This window comes from Protopterus annectens, chromosome 10.part0, assembly GCF_019279795.1.
Source record: "Protopterus annectens isolate FY-2018-M chromosome 10.part0, PAN1.0, whole genome shotgun sequence".
NCBI lineage: Eukaryota > Metazoa > Chordata > Ceratodontiformes > Protopteridae > Protopterus > Protopterus annectens.
Window position 1 is genome coordinate 1,642,264,517 of NC_056744.1, and position 22,019 is coordinate 1,642,286,535.

General features: G+C 34.2%; 1 protein-coding gene across 1 annotated transcript in view; it reads right to left on the reverse strand.

The window, feature by feature from the left end:
* The window catches only part of LOC122813832 (vitamin K epoxide reductase complex subunit 1-like protein 1), a 74,297-nt gene extending 57,117 nt beyond the window's left edge, over nt 1-17,180 (reverse strand). The window contains exon 1 of the mRNA XM_044086363.1: nt 16,937-17,180. Coding sequence (XP_043942298.1) covers nt 16,937-17,127 — 191 coding nt within the window. The 5' untranslated portion in view covers nt 17,128-17,180. The remainder of the gene's footprint in view (nt 1-16,936) is intronic.
* Between the last annotated feature and the right edge of the window lie 4,839 nt (nt 17,181-22,019).

A 22,019-nucleotide genomic window follows, 5' to 3' on the forward strand; every position in this document is an offset into this window, starting at 1 on the left:
TGACAATTGTGATAAATGTCTAATTAGTAATTAATGATGTAGGATATATATAGTAAGAACAGTGAATGGTTAATTGATTCTGAAGAAGTCTCTGGTGTTGGAGATGAAAGCGCTAAATCATTCATTTCGTTTTCTTTTCTTTTCATGTGTTTAAAGTGTTTGTTTTACTTTTCGCTTTTGGAATAAATTCTAATAATCAACTGGTGTGAGATCGATGTTTGTATCACTAGCATAGAGTGATACGAGGGTAAAAACAACAGCCTTTATTGTATTTGGAAGTCTTTCAAGAAGACTGCTTTAGGGGGTTAAGTTTCACCAAAGCAACTGTTGGTTAACATTTATTCAATTAAATAATCTACACACTATGTGACATTATGATCAGGGCATGAAAACTAAATGGAAGATTTTTTTAAATATATTGGAAAGGTTAAATAGCACAGGCTTGTCCTTCTTATGAAATGTTTAGAATAACCCTCCAGTAAACAAGAAGTCAATGAGATTTTTCAGGCTGTAGATACTAAAAGGTGAGACTGAGTTTGGTCAGAATCATAACAAAACAGCCAAGTTCCATGGTCACACAAATAGTGACCAAGTTCATGCAGCAAAGAGGCAGGAATCCGTCAGTGGAAGTCCAACACTGTCTTGTAAATATTCTGTTGTCCCAGAAAAAGTGCTAGTGGAAAGTGATCTTAAAATGTTTACAGGAAAAACTAGAATATTCAGAGAAAATCTACAGATATAGTAGCAAGAACAAACCACCAGTATGAAAGTTAATCAGACAGCAAATAGTAGAACAAAGAACCATGGAACACATGAACTGCTAGTCTAGACCAAGAACATTTTAATGAAATGCAGTAAAAACATTTTCACATTCAGGCTACTTCAGGTTTAGTACAAAAATGTTGCATCAACATCTATCTGATATAAAAAGAGAAGTTATTACTAATGCTTTTTATAGACACCAAAAAGACAAAGGTTCTGCTCATATTTTTAAGTTTTTAATTGTATGTGTTGCTAATAGTTCAGCTTGTGGTGGAAATATTGTACATCAGACTGAATTAGATGAATTTAATTGGATTTTACACCTAGATGCACATATATTGCTAGGCTTAATTAGTACCTTTTCCTTAAAACCTTTGCTTGTTGAACATCAAAAGCATGTGTGATTAATTATGACATCACTATATAAATGAGTTTGTTGATGCAGCATTTCTGTTCTAAACCTGAAGAAGCCTGAAGGCGAAAGTGTTTTTAGTTGTATTTCATTAAATTATTCTTGGTCTAGACTACCAGTTTGTGTGTTCCAGTGGTTCTTTGTTCTACTAAAATCTACAGATATGGATGGGAAGAATATGTTAACTCAACAAATAATAGTAGGATGGAGCTATTATGTGGAAACATCAACCAGTGTAACACCAAGTCCAACAGCCCCCCCCCAAAAAAGACAGACAAACACACACACAAGCACTCACACACAGTCTTCACATTTTATCTCTCAGCAACTCACTGACAGACGAGAACACATTTGACACAACCAGAAGTATAAAACTGTGTAATGTTTTACATTACATGCTAAAAACAGGTAGCATACATTTCACTGAATGTTAGCTTGACTGAAAAATAAATCAATAAAAAAAAAATCTCACTAAACAAACTAAAGTAAAATACTTTTTGCTAAAACGCAATCATAGAAAACTGTAGAAGGCTACAGACAATACATTTTGATGCAGTTTAGGATCAAAGGAATTATTAATAAACTGAGTCTAGTAAACCGTTCTGAGTGTTGGCAATGGCCAGTATAATGTTATTTATTCATTTATTTACGTGGCATTTGTTTACCAGGAAAGTTCGACTGGGTCATGAGGTACCCATTTTTAGCAGAGCCCTGGGGAGAAAAGCTCCAGATACATATGGTTAACAGAATGAAAAAAATCATTTATCACAATTGTTAGGTTAAATGCATGTGTTGATTGATAAAGAATGAATAAAATAAAGGGCTAGGCATCAGACTTTAGTTTTTCTGCAACACTGAATGGACATTTAAAATTTTGTTAAATGTGCCCATATATAACCATTTATAACAAAAATGTATTTGCTCAACATTCATATATATATATATATATACTATATTTTAAATAAATAAATAATTAAATAAATAAATATATATATAGAAATATACATTCAATTACTAAGGGGCACAATAATAGATTGAAAATGAGTAAATAAATAAGTACTGTTGGCATGCTTCACCAAAAAAAGGTTACTGGTTAATAACTAAAAATTATATCAAATACATATGTACAATATAAATGCATTTGTCAACATATTTGTATATATATATAATGTATAAATATAATGTATAATGTGAAAATATATATATATACAAATAAACAGTAAGTAAATAAATATGATAAAAGACAAGTGCATACAAGACAAAAAGAATCCAAAATAAAGATAAAAAATAAACAGATGTAGCACATTGTACTTGTTTGTATCTGTTTATAGAATGTATGCATATATATGTGACCATAGTAATTTGGATAAGTCACCACATATTGTTGATAAATAAGTAATTAATTTAGTGTAAGACTATTAATTTAAAAACATATAAGCAAAAATATATATTATTTAAAAGTGTAGTTTAAAAATCTTTATAAATATTATTTACTTAAAATTTATAATACTAGTAGTTTGTATACCTGTTAAAAACATATTGAAACTGATGGAAAATATTGTAATAGTGTTGTAATACCAAGTTATATAGTCATAATGCATCGATAAAATTTATGTTATTTATTATATATTAAGCATTGTATATTAACATCCATAGAGACCTATTTACACCTTTTTTATGTATAGTTACCTGTAAAATGGTTTCATTCTAGAGGGTATATGCTCTACATTTTCTTTGTAGCTACTCAATGGTCTCAGATGATGCAGATTTTTTAAAAGAGATAGATGAAGTAGAAAAAATGTTTCATGAAAGAGGTTACCCTATGGATTTTACTAGCCCTATAAAAGAATACGTTTTATCTGAAAGAGGCAATAAATACAACGCTTTACTAGCCAAAGAAGGGAGTGTGAACCCTACAGTAACCAGCAATGAGAAGAGCAGTTCTAGCACCCCTAATACAGTTGGTACAAGGGGTACACCATATCTGACGATGACATATTACCAAGGTGGGAAATGGCTGAAGAGAAGTATTGATGACACTTGGGAGATGTTTAGAAATATAGCAACTAAGACTGATGTATTTCAAAGTGATATAAAATACAGTTTCAGGAGGAACAAGAATATTAAAAATATCATTGAACAGAGATCTACTAATAATAGGGGGGCGAACAAGAGACATGGTACCTTTAAATGCAGTAGGTGTGCACAATGTACATTTATTGCAGGATTAAAAGAAATTAGAATACCTAGCTTGGATATAACTTTAAAAGCCAAAAGGTACAATAGTTGTTACTCAAAAGGAGTAGTATATTTAGTATTTTGTAAAGTATGCTGGAGTTACTATATAGGCAAAACTGAACGTCATTTAAGGAATAGAATATATGAACATACAAGGGATATCAGTAAACATAATGACAATAATGCACTATATAGGCACGCAATGGTATGTAAACAGGCAGATTTTAAATTTGGGGTACTTGAGGAAATTGAACCCATGGAAAGAGGAGGTGACTGGGAGACTAAGCTAGAGTATAGGGAAATGATCTGGCAGTTGAGATTAGACGCATGTAGTGGTAAAGGACTAAATGACCACATATCTATTACCCCGGCGTTAAAAATATTGGCAGCAGATCCAAAGAAAAGATAAATTGAGTAGCTACTAAGAAAATGTAGAGCATATACCCTCTAGAATGAAACCATTTAACAGGTAACTATACATAAAAAAGGTGTAAATAGGTCTCTATGGGTGTTAATATACAATGCTTAATATATAATAAATAACATAAATTTTATCGATGCATTATGACTATATAACTTGGTATTACAACACTATTTTCCATCAGTTTTAATATGTTTTTAACAGGTATACAAACTACTAGTATTATAAATTTTAAGTAAATAATATTTATAAAGATTTTTAAACTACACTTTTAAATAATATATATTTTTGCTTATATGTTTTTAAATTAATAGTCTCACACTAAATTAATTACTTATTTATCAACAATATGTGGTGACTTATCCAAATTACTATGGTCACATATATATGCATACATTCTATAAACAGATACAAACAAGTACAATGTGCTACATCTGTTTATTTTTTATCTTTATTTTGGATTCTTTTTGTCTTGTATGCACTTGTCTTTTATCATATTTATTTACTTACTGTTTATTTGTATATATATATATTTTCACATTATACATTATATTTATACATTATATATATATACAAATATGTTGACAAATGCATTTATATTGTACATATGTATTTGATATAATTTTTAGTTATTAACCAGTAACCTTTTTTTGGTGAAGCATGCCAACAGTACTTATTTATTTACTCATTTTCAATCTATTATTGTGCCCCTTAGTAATTGAATGTATATTTCTATATACATTTATTTATTTAATTATTTATTTATTTAAAATATAGTATATATATGAATGTTGAACAAATACATTTTGGTTATAAATGGTTATATATGGGCACATTTAACAACATTTTAAATGTCCATTCAGTGTTGCAGAAAAACTAAAGTCTGATGCCTAGCCCTTTATTTTATTCATTCTTTATCAATCAACACATGCATTTAACCTGACAATTGTGATAAATGTCTAATTAGTAATTAATGATGTAGGATATATATAGTAAGAACAGTGAATGGTTAATTGATTCTGAAGAAGTCTCTGGTGTTGGAGATGAAAGCGCTAAATCATTCATTTCGTTTTCTTTTCTTTTCATGTGTTTAAAGTGTTTGTTTTACTTTTCGCTTTTGGAATAAATTCTAATAATCAACTGGTGTGAGATCGATGTTTGTATCACTAGCATAGAGTGATACGAGGGTAAAAACAACAGCCTTTATTGTATTTGGAACTATTACATTTTACAGTGACTTGGTTCTGTTACAGCCTTTGGTTGTGTGGTTAATAGTCGGTATTCACTGAGTTCCGGATACGAGGAGTCAACCCAGTACATGGATAGCAGCAATATGTTGAACGAACTGTTAAGGGTCATCCAAGCCCATTCACAAACGGATATCCCGTCAACAGGCTCTTCTAATGGTATACCTTGTGCGCAAAGCAGCCCGAAAGGAATGGGGGCCGTTAGGATGACGTCGGAAGTACGTGACGATGCAACTAGAGTCGGAGAAGGTATGGTGGAAAACGCGAGGAGGAGAATGAACGAAGGGCACAGCGTTTCAACCTTTCGTACCAATGGAACTAATGGCAGAATAGAAGTGGAAGCTATGGACATGTACAAGGAAATGGACTTCAGCGCATGGTTAAATAAATCCTGTACTTCTACAAAAGAAAAAGAAAAAACGAAAGAACCAGCAAACAGTTTATCTTATAAGGACAAATGTAAGATTTTTAAAAAATTATTACAGAAATACAAATCACTTAGTGTTGAAAATTGGTACTTTGATAAATGTATAAAAGAAAAGATAGTACCTAAAGGTTTGAGACTTAACAAGTTTCCAAACAATGTAAATGGTGACAAAATGTTTTTTAAAGGTATTTGTGACATCCTAAATGAATGTGGGCTAGCAATGTTAAAACTGATGATGAAATGCAACACTGATATTATGGAACAAACAAAAAATGAGATAGACAAGTTATATAGTGAAATCAATACTGATTTGTTATTTCGAGTTGATGAATACAAACATTTATATTTTATAGTTTTGTATGACATAGATTCTGTCACTAATATTAACATTAATAGGAAGTTAAAGAAACTTGAAAGAGACCTTGGTGACTATGAAAAAGGTAATGCATATGCAGATGAGAATACATTTAGGAATGAAAAGGGGAAGGGCCCGTATACAATACATAGGACAAGATATAACCAGAATGGAAGTTATAGAGGGACTGGAAGAGGTGTTAACTGGGAATCTAGACAATGGGAACAAAGGCCATTGGACCCAAATCCAGTGGAATACCATAGATATTCAAATGATGAACACTTTGTTCCAATAGAGAATGACAACAACATTAGAACTGATGTCCCTTTAGAGATAGACGAACCCAGGAGGTCAGAGAGGTTGAGAAATCGGACTCAACCAACTTATGCTCAGGTAATGCATGTAGGGAGAGAATACAGGTAGATATCTTCGATATGGTTTTGTGCCAAGATACAATAAGTGACTGTAGTTCTGAATTTATTTTGGATGTACAGGAACCAGAGGATGTCATTATACACACTTTCAACAATTTTAATATATTTAATTACACTGAAATATTGATCAATCAAGATTTTTTTAGATTATTTACCAAAGGGTTCACTTTTGTACCAGTTAAAAAACCTAAAGTGGAAAATATTATACTAGATATTAAGTTATTTACACGAAAACTAAATTTCAAACATATATTCAAGGACAGAGCAGGGCAGGATAGAGAGAATTCCTTAGCAAGACATAGTACCTACAACCCCCCACTACAATTTGAAATTTTAAATTTTGAAAAATGTGTTATAAATAGGATACGAAATGGATATAAAAACAACAATATTGATAATAGAAAGATTAAAAACAATCTAACTAATGCTGAATACAAACTACTCAAAGAATTGAGTAGTAATGACAAAATTCGTATCATGAAGCCTGATAAAGGGGGAGGGGTGGTTATTATGGATAAATGGGATTACATCAAGAAAATGAAGGACATTTTGGACAAGGAAGAGCAATACGGTTCAGTAACAAAAAATGAGATTAACATCGCATATAGGAAGATAGACCTCATCTTGGAAGACAACCTGTTCACAGGAATGATTGATTTGGAATTGTATACGTTTCTAAAGGTAACAAAAGCTGTTATCCCGGGTATTTTTGGAATACCCAAAATACACAAGTCCCTACACAGCCAGCCTATAGTATCGTCCCAGGGATCAAAAACTCAGCCTTTGGCAATTTATGTAGACACTATGTTAAAAGGATTCAACACAAAATATGACCATATTTTAATAGATTCATGGGATTTTTTGAAAAAAATAGGTGGGAGTACCTATTTAGACAATATGTTGTTTATTACCATTGATGTTAAAGAATTGTTTTCAGTCATACCCCAAGATATTGGTTTAGACTGGTTTGAAAAAGTACTTGTAGAACTGAAACTAGTAACAGGAACTAATTTTAGAACAGTTTTGGAATGTATGGAACTGATATTAAAGTACAATTATGTATACTTTGAAGGAGACTACTACCATCAGAAAGAAGGAGTAGCCATGGGCTCAGCTTGTCCCCTATGTATGCTAACATTATCATGTCATTCTGGGAAAAGAATTATGTGTTTAATTCTGTATACAGTCAACACATAAGTAATTATTTTCGCTTTTTGGATGATATATTTGTTTTATGGTCTGGTCCATATGAATGCATTCATGATTTTATACAATATATAAATCAGACAACTACTTTTTTTCATTTTACATATCAAATAGAAGCAGAGGAAATAAATTTTTTTGGACATCAAATTAAGTAAGGACAAACAGAGTAAATGTTATAGGTCTAATGTATTTAGAAAGGAACACCATTCCAATGCCTATTTGCATTTTAACAGTGATCATCCTTATCAACTTAAGAAAAACATAGTAAAAGGGCAAAGGATCAGGATGGCTAGAATGGTCTCAGATGATGCAGATTTTTTAAAAGAGATAGATGAAGTAGAAAAAATGTTTCATGAAAGAGGTTACCCTATGGATTTTACTAGCCCTATAAAATAATACGTTTTATCTGAAAGAGGCAATAAATACGCTTTACTAGCCAAAGAAGGGAGTGTGAACCCTACAGTAACCAGCAATGAGAAGAGCAGTTCTAGCACCCCTAATACAGTTGGTACAAGGGGTACACCATATCTGACGATGACATATTACCAAGGTGGGAAATGACTGAAGAGAAGTATTGATGACACTTGGGAGATGTTTAGAAATATAGCAACTAAGACTGATGTATTTCAAAGTGATATAAAATACAGTTTCAGGAGGAACAAGAATATTACAAATATCATTGAACAGAGATCTACTAATAATAGGGGAGCGAACAAGAGACATGGTACCTTTAAATGCGGTAGGTGTGCACAATGTACATTTATTGCAGGATTAAAAGAAATCAGAATACCTAGCTTGGATATAACTTTAAAAGCCAAAAGGTACAATAGTTGTTACTCAAAAGGAGTAGTATATTTAGTATTCTGTAAAGTATGCTGGAGTTACTATATAGGCAAAACTGAACGTCATTTAAGGAATAGAATATATGAACATACAAGGGATATCAGTAAACATAATGACAATAATGCACTATATAGGCACGCAATGGTATGTAAACAGGCAGATTTTAAATGTTGGGTACTTGAGGAAATTGAACCCATGGAAAGAGGAGGTGACTGGGAGACTAAGCTAGAGTATAGGGAAATGATCTGGCAGTTGAGATTAGACGCATGTAGTGGTAAAGGACTAAATGACCACATATCTATTACCCCGGCGTTAAAAATACTGGCAGCAGATCCAAAAAAAAGATAAATTGAGTAGCTACTAAGAAAATGTAGAGCATATACCCTCTAGAATGAAACCATTTAACAGGTAACTATACATAAAAAAGGTGTAAATAGGTCTCTATGGGTGTTAATATACAATGCTTAATATATAATAAATAACATCAATTTTATCGATGCATTATGACTATATAACTTGGTATTACAACACTATTACAATATTTTCCATCAGTTTCAATATGTTTTTAACAGGTATACAAACTACTAGTATTATAAATTTTAAGTAAATAATATTTATAAAGATTTTTAAACTACACTTTTAAATAATATATATTTTTGCTTATATGTTTTTAAATTAATAGTCTTACACTAAATTAATTACTTATTTATCAACAATATGTGGTGACTTATCCAAATTACTATGGTCACATATATATGCATACATTCTATAAACAGATACAAACAAGTACAATGTGCTACATCTGTTTATTTTTTATCTTTATTTTGGATTCTTTTTGTCTTGTATGCACTTGTCTTTTATCATATTTATTTACTTACTGTTTATTTGTATATATATATATTTTCACATTATACATTATATTTATACATTATATATATATACAAATATGTTGACAAATGCATTTATATTGTACATATGTATTTGATATAATTTTTAGTTATTAACCAGTAACCTTTTTTTGGTGAAGCATGCCAACAGTACTTATTTATTTACTCATTTTCAATCTATTATTGTGCCCCTTAGTAATTGAATGTATATTTATATATATTTTATTTATTTAATTATTTATTTATTTAAAATATAGTATATATATATATATGAATGTTGAACAAATACATTTTGGTTATAAATGGTTATATATGGGCACATTTAACAAAATTTTAAATGTCCATTCAGTGTTGCAGAAAAACTAAAGTCTGATGCCTAGCCCTTTATTTTATTCATTCTTTATCAATCAACACATGCATTTAACCTGACAATTGTGATAAATGTCTAATTAGTAATTAGTGATGTAGGATATATATAGTAAGAACAGTGAATGGTTAATTGATTCTGAAGAAGTCTCTGGTGTTGGAGATGAAAACGCTAAATCATTCATTTCGTTTTATTTTCTTTTCATGTGTTTAAAGTGTTTGTTTTACTTTTCGCTTTTGGAATAAATTCTAATAATCAACTGGTGTGAGATCGATGTTTGTATCACTAGCATAGAGTGATACGAGGGTAAAAATGACAGCCTTTATTGTATTTGGAACTATTACATTTTATGGTGACTTGGTTCTGTTACAGCCTTTGGTTGTGTGGTTAATAGAATGAAAATAATAATAAAGTTATAACATTCAACAACAAATATGAAAACAACACATTAGTCTGTCAGAATGAGAACTTAAACATAATAAAGTTGTCACATTCAAGCACAAAATTTGAAAAACTACACATTAAAAACTCCACTGTCATAATAAATAGTGCTCAAACATAAATTGCATGGAAAGCTTGACAATAGGAAGATGTAGCATTATTTACATAATCGATGATTATCATAATGATTATTAATATTCTAGAGGTCATGGAATATGGTAACAGATTATACTGGTGAAGGCGTAGGATAGTAGGAGTAGAGAAGGGTATGGTGTGATAGAGGGGATATTAGGAATAGATGTGGAAAAGGTATGAGGAAGGGAGGGAAGGGTAAGTTACTAGTGGGGATATAGGGAGTACTGGCAGAAAAAGGTGGAAGAGTACCTCAGCCTGGCCTCATACAGGAGCATATCCAAGCTTTGTTGAAGTATTCTTTTATAGAGGTTTTGAAGGAGTGCAGGTTAGTAGCAATTTTGATAGTTAAAGGAAGGGAGTTCCATACCTTTGCCACAGAGGAGAAGTAAAGGCTTAGGCGTGGGGTTTTGTTAGGTTTATAAGTTGTGAGGAGATGTTTGTCTTCAGATCTCGGATGTTTGTTTTGAATATAAAAGTAGATTAATGGGCTAACAGCAGGACAAGTGGGTTGTGGATGATTTTGTACACCGTAGTAAGTTGCATGTATTTGAGGTGGAGTTCAAGCCATCTTAGAGAATGTAAGGCTTTACAGTGATAAGTTAGAGGGTTGTGTTTATGGCAAATTTGGCAATTTTGTTACAGCAGCTTTCTAGTTTTTTTTTTCTTAGAGAGGTTAGTTAGAATTGGGGACTCATATAACAGTGAGCGCAACAGGTAGGTTTTGGCCAGGGTAATTTTGGTAGCTGCTGTGAGGAAGTTTTTATTCCTGTATAGCATGCCTAGTTTTTGCTGTTTTTTTTTTATACTGTTTTGTATGTGTAGGTCAAACTTTAGATTATCCTCAAACGTGACACCTAGTAGTTTGGTATGGTGAACCAATTCAAGTTCAGTGTTGTTGGTGAAAAGATCTTGAAGTTTGTTTTGTTGGAGCTCTGGGGTTTGTGGGTGAATAGAAGGGGTGCTTTGTTTTTTTTTTTTTTTTTTTGGATTCAGTAGGAGTTCAGCATTGAAGAGCCATGTTTCTAGGACGAGAAAGCTTGCTATGTTATGTGTTGTAAGTGAGTTAATGTGTCTGACATGCAGATGATAATGGATTCGTCTGCATACTGGAGTAGAGTGCCTTCACAGGAAGATGTATTGTAAGTTATTCATGAAGACATTAAATAGTAATGGGCCAAGAATGGATCCTTGAGGTATACCTGTGGGGGTGATGTGATATGGGGAGATAGAGCCCTGCCATTTTACTGCTTGCTCCCTGTCAGCAAAAACCACTGAAGTAAGGAGGAGGATAGACCAATGCTGGAAACTTCTTTATGGAGTTTGGGGTGAGATACCATGTCATATGCTTCTGACAAATCTAGAAATACTGCAGATGCTAGTTTGCCAGTGTCACAGGCTTTACTGACAGAGTCAATGAAAGATAATAAGGCTGTTGAGGTACTGTGTGCAGGTCTAAAGCCATGTGGAGTGTGATAAAATAGGTTGCTATGTCTAAGATGGTGGAGAAGTTGTAGGTGCACACCTTTTTCTAGAATGTTAAACAGAAGGGGACAAGATTGCAATAGGACAAAAGTTTGTGATGTCAGTGGCATTGCCTCCCTTATGTAAAGGGATAATGTGTGATCTTTTCCATAGGTTAGGGACATGTGATTCAGCTATGGATCTATTAATTAAGATGGTAACAGGGAATGCTATTGCCTCTGCGGTAAGCTTTAGGTATTCTGGTGGGACATGTCTTCTGAGGTTGAGCAAGCTTTCAGTTTTTGTATTAGTTTTTTTATCTGAGATAAAGGGATGGACTGAAAAGTAGGCTGGGGATGGTTTGGTTTTTATTTATGAGTGAGAGGTTGATTGTGGGTGTGTAATGTGCTTTGGGGGTGTGTGTAGAAGTTAGTATTGTGGGTATATTAGAAGTAATGAGTCAGGGGTGGATGAGTTTGGTTTACTTTTTGATTGGATATGGACTCTACAAAGTATGTGGTGAATGTCTGAAGAAGTGGTATATTAGGGTATAGAGTGGAATTATTTTTATTTGCTGGGTTGATTAGTGATGTTATAGAGGACCAGAATTTCTTAGGGTTGTTTTTGCAGTTATCTTGAATGTAGGAATAGTATGATTTTTGTCATGTAATATTTGTCTTTTTATTTGATTGTGGAGTTGTCTGTATAACTGAAGATTTATGTCATTTTTATTCTTTAGTCAGGCAGTCCATGGTTTGTCCCTGTCGTTCATTAGAATTTTACATGATTTGGTCAGCCATGGGGCTTGGTTGTTTTTTTTTTTTTATTCTTTTTGTTTGCTGGGGGGGCTAGAGAGTTAAGAATGCTTAGGAGAGTTCTGTTGAAATGTTAAACTGCATCATTAAGGGGAAGTCTTCTTAGAATGGACCAGTCTATAGCTTTTAGAGATGCATTAAATACCTCTTTGCTAAATATTTGTAGGTCACATATAGTTTTGAACTTGTGTTGCTTTGTGAGTTGAGTGGTAATCCTGTGAGTATAGACTAGTAGGTAGTCACTTAAGGAGTTGTGGAATGTGCCCAAGATTGTAAAGTTAGAAGGGTTCTAGACTACTATCCAGTCCAGGGTGGAATGTTGGATGTTATTTTTGCTATATCTGGTAGGAGTATTTATAAGTTGAGTAAAGCTACTGAGGTTTCTACGGTTTGTTGGGTGGTGTGAGATTAGTGTCTGCAAGTCAGTGTTAACATCCCCTAGGATAATGGTTTTGTTCAGTATAGTTTCAGATATCCAGGCTAGAATATTTTCTAGAATGGGAATTTTTGCCCAGGAGGGATGTATAAAACAACTATGCAGATGTTCTTAGATGAATTAAGTTTTAGAAATGTTATAAGGATTTCAGCTGTGTAGAATTTTGGTACAGTATTTGAGTATGGGGAAACTATCAAGTTGTTAGGGAAAATTAGGACTATTCCATCAACTTTTTATGTGTTCTGTCTACTCTGATAATGCTGTAACCAGAGGAAGAATTCCAGTATATCTTATTTCTGTATAAACCACAAAGGCAGGCACAGAAAGCTGTACGTGGATCACTAAGCTGTGCTTGAACCACTCCACGACCAAGGCAAATAATGTTTAAAATGCAATTTTATTGCATACCCAACGAGTATGCGACAGACTCTACAAAAATACTCAGTTGTTAAGCGCTTTCATCTGACAGTACGCAGACTTCATCAGAACAACAACTATTAAAACCAGTTCGTTTAAGTAAACTGATTTGGCGCCAAAATCTCATGCCAATGAATGCTATAACAATTAATTAATTATTCCTATAGATGAATAATTTGTATATGTATATACATATATATTACCATAAATACATGTATAAAAATATATTTGATTTTACAGATATTAATAAAATAAAATATAATATATGCAGACGTGATAAGAATGAATGCATAAATACATTAAAAACCGTAATAAATTGTATACATATGTATGAATGTGTTTGATTTAATACATTCCAACCTGGACTGGGATAGAATTTGTTTGATCACTGATATGATGGGTCTTGTTTTAGATCACAATTATATATACTTTGCAAATGAATTTTTCAAACAAACTAGAGGCGTAGCTATGGGAGCATCTTGTGCTCCCATATTGGCCAATCTAGTTATGCTGGAATGGGAGACTACTTTTCTCTTCAATAGTGAGTTTTACAAATACATTACCTATTATTCTAGGTTTTTAGATGATTTGTTTGTGCTTTGGAAAGGTCCAAATGACTTGATTTATCCCTTCATTGACTATTTGAATAGTACGACAGATTTTTTAAAATTTACATTTCATATTAACACCAATGGGGTGGCGTATCTGGATACCTTTATTAGTCATGGGGATGGTGGATTCACCTCTAGTATACATAGGAAGGACACCTTTTCCAATGATTATTTAGAGTACAGTAGTAACCATCCTAAATATGTTTTTAAAAATGTATTTAAAGGGCAGTGCATTCGGGCCGCCCGTATGTCATCTACTAGGGAAACTTTGGTAAAGGAATTAGACAACATCAAATCCATGTTTACAGTAAGAGGATATCCTGAGCACCTATTAAATGATGTTGTTAGGTATGTCCGTAGAGAGTGGGGAAAGAAGTATATGCCCCTATTAGGCCACCCCATACAGACTGTTTCTACACTAGCTAATAAAACAACTGGAGGTTTTAACTATAGGGTTTGTGCGCTTACTTATTCCCCAGTAGTAAGGAACATTGAAAACATTATAAAGCAACACTGGAATCTTATTACTATGGATGATAATTTAGTACAGATTTTAGGTATTATGCCAAAATTTGTATATAAGACTGGATTTAACCTTAAAAGGATTTTGGAATCCAAAAAACACAAGGACATGGTAAAAATAAAGGGCACAAAACGATGCGGAGCATGTAACCAGTGTAGGTTTATTAATGAAACGGCTAGTTTCAAGTTGGACAATTTTAATAAAACTTCAATAAGGAGTATGTCAGGAAATTGTCACACGAAATATGTGGTATACATTGCAATTTGTAGTTCATGTCCGGCGTTCTATATAGGTAAAACGGAGAGACAATTGAGACAGCGGATATATGACCACAGTTATGCTATCAAATCTAAAAATAAGAAAAATGCTATATATAAGCATATTATGAATAGTGACAAGCATCAATTTAAATTTGCAATTGTGGATCAGGTTGATGTTACAGTACAAGGTGGTAATTTCAAAACATTACTTGCTATGAAGGAGAGTAGATGGCAGATTCTCACGGATGCCACTAGACTTCCAGGTATTAATGACTTTATAAGCATTAAACCTTTTTTAAGTATGGGCTAGCCCTTGTTATGTGAGAGTGTGATGTTTATTTGTATTTATATATTCATGTATCCATATATTTATATTTTTATATATTTACACTGGGATGTTGGGCTAGTATCATGTTATGAAGATAGGTTACCCTAGAAAATGCTATAATTTTGATAACTTTGATAATTTTAAAATAATTTTACAATAATTTTACACAAAATTATTTTATATCAATTATTTTATATTAATTTTATACCATTCAAATGTATTAAATCAAACACATTCATACATATGTATACAATTTATTACGGTTTTTAATGTATTTATGCATTCATTCTTATCACGTCTGCATATATTATATTATATTTTATTTTATTAATATCTGTAAAATCAAGTATATTTTTATACATGTATTTATGGTAATATATATGTATATACATATACAAATTATTCATCTATAGGAATAATTAATTAATTGTTATAGCATTCATTGGCATGAGATTTTGGCGCCAAATCAGCTTACTTAAACGAACTGGTTTTAATAGTTGTTGTTCTGATGAAGTCTGCGTACTGTCAGATGAAAGCGCTTAACAACTGTGTATTTTTTGTAGAGTCTGTCGCATACTCGTTGGGTATGCAATAAAATTGCATTTTAAACATTATTTGCCTTGGTCGTGGAGTGGTTCAAGCACAGCTTAGTGATCCACGTACAGCTTTCTGTGCCTGCCTTTGTGGTTTATACAGTCGGAGTATTTGGCTAGGTTTACATAGTCGATATCTTATTTCTGGTTTTAGCCAAGTCTCTGTAATAGCAAGGATGTCAATGTGTTAACCAGGCAAGAAAGAGTGTCAGTTTACTGCATGTGCTCCTGAGATTAAGACTGATAAGTTTTAGTTTTTTTTGTCTGTGTAGTAGAAATGGGACCTGGGTTGGGGTGAACGTCCCCGCACAAGTTTAACACTGTGAAAGAACAATTAGTTGTTTTAGCCCCACATCTCCAGATATCTATGCTAGGCACCAGCAGTGACTCACTGTATGGTGTCTTTTCTTTTTTCCTCAGCAGCTGTGTGACTGCAGAGTTAATACATTTAAGTAAGTGGGTGTAGTGGCCTACATGGAAAGTGCAGGGTGCCTTACCCTGGCCAAAAAAAAAAAAACACTTTTTAAGGTATATTCTTTGTACACAATGTTTTTGATTAATTGTGACTCTACAAGTCGACTTTTCAATTACATGTTTTCAGTGATCCAATACAAAAGATATTCAAATAATTTATGTAGACCTGCTAAAAAGTACTTACGTAACAACTTTAGCAGGGAATTTTACTGGAGAAATGTACAGTAAAAAATTACGATCTCAAAAGGAAAGCTCAAGAGGTCACAATTTCTACTACTCACCTCTGAGAAGCAAAATTAATGGGTATACATTGATATGTTGGATTTTATTATTTCGAATGCATAACATTTTGAGGGTTTTGAGTTTTTTCCCCAATTCTTGAGCTTTTAATCTACTTTTTCTTGTTTTGTATCTCTCAGACTGTAGAACATGACTGGTTGTTTTTATTGTCATGATAAAGTTAACTTGTGTTCTACTGAGTTGTGACCTCTGTTCGTTTGTTTAAAGTTTGGCAATGTTTAACTTTTTCTAATCCTGCATGGCTGTCCTGCAAATGCTATTATTCTAACTTGGTGACAGATTTTTGTCACATCTCAGCATAACTTTTGATGACACGGATAAAGCAGTAAAACAAGATTATAAATCGATCATTTATGTTGCAGGACGAGCCTTTGTTTTTCAGTACAACCTATTCCCAGGGCACATTACTTTGCAGGACAATGTTGCATCCGCCAGAATGTTCAGCTAGCTCTTAAAACAGAAAGAAACTAAAAAATGTGAAAGGGACACATGCATAAATTCATACATCAGAGATTATGCATAAGCAATCAGCGTGTAACCCACCTGGAAGTGAAGACCTTGGAACAACTAATGGAATCACTAATATCACACATAGCTCTGTACCCCGCATCGCGTTCCTTGGAGGTTTCTACGTGGTAAGCATAGATGGACAGAATGATCCCCACTGTACAGACCGCCAGCCGGATCCTCTTGTCCCAACCACCCATCTTCCCAGAAGCTGTAGAGAAAGACATCAAGACTAAGCGAGTTATGAGTCTCCACTGTAAGTCAACAACTCATTAGATAACCCCCCACCCACCCAAAAACCGAGAAGGCTGACGTGTCACTAATCCATGTGCCTACTTTCCATTTGTCAAATTTCTATCAATCAAAATAAAGCTCCATCGTTATTGGTTACTGTGGTAAAAACTTGCAAAGGATTACGGGTTTTGTAGTTTTATTTTTTCATTGCCTCAGTCACTTTTTCAAGTGGTGTAGAGCTAGCGTTGTCGCCTCACAGCAAGAGGTTCTCCCGTTCGATTCTCGGCTGGATCGCCTTCTATGTGGAATCTATATGTCCTCCCCGCGGTCAAGTGGCGTTCGAAAGACATGCGTAGAATGGGCGTGCCTTCTTTGAAGGTTGGGCGTCGAGCTGGCACCTCGGCACCGTAAAAATCTCCTGCCAATCATTAGCGGACCAGAGTTCCGCTGTGCGATCCCAAACCGGGAGAAGCCAAAAGAAGAAGAACATTATAAACTACTAGCTAAGCAACAACACAACAGGAAATCTAAAAAAAGAAACGTGTGCCGCGGAGTATATTCTACCTACTCGTGATAAAGTTTTCGGACACATTGTAACTGCAGAAGAAAAGTGTATCTTTAACGGCAAACAGTGAGCCGTGATTTATATTAGAAGAGGTATACACGTGTACAATGGGTGAATGTTCCTGACGCTTAGCAAATACATTTATACTGCGCACAGAGCAATATCCAATGAAATAAATGCATTATATTTACAAAAATAAAACGACAGAGGTACTTGACTTAAAAAGAGCAGTATGGATTATGCCATCCACAAAAGAAACCAATTCATACAAATGAGTAGCCCTGTCGAAATAATTAAACAAACAAGGACCAGAGAAACATAGTACTGAAGTATAACTGTGTGAATCTGTACTTGGAAAAAGCAGCAGTGTTTCTTACAGATTTAGAAATAATGTCTTAACTTTCTGAGAATTAACACGTCGAACTTATTTGCAACTAGCCAGGAACTGACACAGTGGCGCAAACGGTGCTCGATTCTCGCCGGGATATTTTCAGTGTTGCGTCTGTGCTCTTCTGGTGTCTTATTTTTCTTGCCCAGTTTCATCTCCTATGACAATGACAGTCATACCTCTCTAGTGTACCTCGTTATAAGGTGGGTCCCATGTTCCTCGCAGTTCCACATTGAAAGGGTTTTGCTTGCCTTGTCACAGTCTCTCCGTGACCGTCGCATTCCCTGCTAAAGTTTTTTAGACGATATCCATATTAAACAATCTGGAATTATGTTAATCGAACTAACTTTTTATATGTATATAGCAAAATATTTTAACCATCATGTGAGCGGAGCTACCACCCGTCCATCTTTATGCAGGACAGTCTCTATTTGGGCAGCTGTGCCCTTTGGGGGAAAAAAAGCGAAACATTGGAAATGTCCTAAAAGTTTGGGACAAAAATATTTCACAATCACAAGTTTTCTCTAAAAGATGAATAAAACAAATTTTCTGTAATTGAAACACTTTAATATTATACAAAACAAAAGAAACAACTCAAATTCTACAAGAGTAAGCAAAAAAAAAAAAAAAACGAAGGCATGTCCATTGCACTGGTTACAGCAGCAGCGGCCTTAGGTCAGCTGGTGCCCTAGGCAAAAGGGCTCCACAGTGCCCCCCCACACCACCCAGGTGCCCCCAACCTGGTCTACCTACTGGAAATAAATACTGGAAAAGCGCCCCTGCTACAGCGGCGCCCTAGGTGGCCGCCTAGTTGGCCTATGCCTAAGGCCGGCCATGTGTCTGTACCGCAAAATCTGATGTTTCCATAAATTAATGTCACACTCTGGGCATCTGAAAAGGTGGCAACCCTATCTGTGAGCTTCCGGACTGACGCTGTTCATAGGTTCATAGGTAGGTACTAGGCTATCGACCCAAGGGCCTATGTAAGCCTAGCCAACAAGGTTCCCTGGCTTACGCCACCCAACAAAGTTATTTTCCTGTTCCACTGTCGAGCAGAGGCACAGAAGTGATCCCTGGGGTGTATTTCCTATTTCCCATCCACTCATCAAGATTTTTCTTGAAGAGTGCTAATGAAGAACTTTGCTTGACATAGATGGGTTATTCCAGAGTATGGGAAGTCTCTGGGACAGGAATCTATCCCTCCAGCATGTCCTGTTTATTGTGGTGACAAGGTTTAGGTCTCTAGAGCATGTAGCTTGGAGGGATTGGGATTTCTTTAGGTGTAGCATGTCCAACAGCTCTGGGTTTGACATAGCTTTATATGTTAGGCAGAGATCACCTCAGAGTAGGCGATATGTGTGTTATTAAGCTGTTAGATGTTCTATATTTTGCCCATTTGTTCCAGGTTGTGAGACATAATATTTTGCATTTTGGCGATGGAAGTTGAGAGTTCAAGATAGCCTTATCACTACCTGTCCCTTTTTGTACTGGATAGTCCCTCTTTGGGCAGCTGTGCCCTGAGGGGGAAAAACATGAAAAGCTAAATCTCATGATATTTTAGGACAAAAATATTTTCTAAGTATCATCTGCTTATTACAAAAAATAACTATTCTCTACCTGCAGCACCTTAGTATGATACAAAATAATAAAAATAACTCAGATTCCACAACAGTGGACATTTATTTTGGCAAAAAAACACATATGAACCTGAAAAAAACAAAGTCTGAATTTTGCACTATTTATTTGTATGACTTCCCTGCAAAATCTCATGTTTCTGAAAAAAAGTCTCACTTTGAGAATCTGAAAAGGTGGCACTCCTAAGTTGAACCAGTGATTCTCCAAATTATCCATGCATGTGTGTGTGTGTGTGTGTGTGTGTGTGTGTGTATCTCCAAAATGTGACTGAATATATTTGTATATCCTAACAGACTGGCATTTTATCTGGAATTAGTTTCTTTGATTTGCACCCACTGACTGCCATGAGGGCCTTCAGCTCCTGAGCAACTCTGAAAGGGATAAAATGGGTAAGAAAAAATGATGGAATGAATGGTAACGTCAGAAAAGGGGTTAGTTTGAAGTACAAATTAATCAGACTTATACACACATGTGGCTTCCACACTCTTCCACATCATGAGGAAAGGCAGAACTGTAATGACTAGTCTGTAGTAAACTGAGGTAGAAATGGTCCTCGCAAAATAAGGGCTAAGATTTAGTATTCTCAGGGAAGGAATCAAGTGTGTGCATGCAGAAATGGCCCTAGGCTGCAACAAAATGCAAATACTTCTTAGGCTCACCAGCTGTTATAAAAGACTATCTTAGCAAAACCATTCACAAAGCTGCTGCTGTACTATTATGCATTACTGTTTTCAGCAGTGAGGACTAGAAGCAAAGACAAAATTGCTGGAGCATTTCTCCCAGGGCCTCCGCTGAAAACAGGCTCTGTGGAACCTAGTCGGACATTCCCGGTCAACAAATGTTAAATAAAAAATAAAAAAATAAAAATGTAGAAAACATGTAATTTATTGATCAAGTTTTTTATACTGTATGTGTATGCATGTTTGTCACTTGCATGGTACAATAAAGCTTGGGCCAGTTTCCTAGTCATAAATTCTAACCTCTTGAAGAAAGAATTGGCAGCATCTGGACATAGCTAAAATCAGGGGCACATAATCCGCATAAATTATTTATATAAGATGGAATTACAGAGACAAGCAGGGCACAGTTAAGCTTTACTTTTATTTTATTGTAACATTCTATTCCTAAATTTTATTTGCTTAAATGTTACTCTCTCAAATAAAACTTTTCTCTTTCACTACAGAAAAAACTAAACTACACTGTACTCTCAGAAAATGTTCTATTAAAAAACTGTTTTTCCTCAAAAGTGCTGTGATAATTACATTGGTATATACACGTAAGTATTAGTCTAGCTGCCCTTGTCAATTATTTTAAGCCTAGAACATTTTCCTTAGTGAGAATTAAACCCTATTCTTCTTATTTGTGAGGTAAACACTTTAATTATTATGCCAATTCCCAACCCTCTGCTTCCTTGTCTCAACATTATAAATCGAAATAAGGCCAGATTCATGAATGCCTACACTAAGTGCATGTGGTACTCTAAGGTTTATGAGTCATAAAATTAGATACATGAATGTGCACATTGATCACATGATCTTCTGACATGATCCCACTTAATACTGGTTTGGCATCCATCATCTTTATAGAGAGAGGGGTCTGCTTAAATTGTCTGTCAGTATTTGACACAACTAGATTTGATTAGTACAACAGCATCTTCAGGCTTATCACACTTGCACTTTTGGATACATTACATTTGTATAGCACCAGTTACTAATATTTTTCAGAAGTCTGTAACTACATCTGTCACCAGAAATTAATTCATCCAGAAAAAGAAGCATTTAAAAGACTTCTTTGATCACATTAAATGATTATGTCCCCACCAATAATACTGGAATGTATAATCAAGTGCAACAGAAATATTCTACTTAATCACTTAGTGAAAACAAGAGTAAAACAGCATCATAAATAAAAACAGTATCATAATTTAGTAGCCTTCTGTTTCAAAATGCATTTAATATTCATGGAGTCATTCAGACCTAGTATCTTTATTGCTTGCAACTTTAGCCAGCAACAGAGCTACTTGATATCCAGTAACAGTACTTTGAAATATTACTGTATAGCTATGAATTCCACATTCTGCTTCCTCTATATATGCAGACTGAGGAACATATCGGTAAAACTGCAACATTTCATAAGTACCTGAATCACATTTTAAGCATGTCTGTTCGTGGTCCACTGCACAGTTCAAATGACTTCAAGAATTTAAATTCCACGTGCACGGAAAACAGACATAAACAATCAGTCACACAGAAGCAAAATACTGTTTTCGTCTTCTGCGTCTGTGTGCGACCAGATGC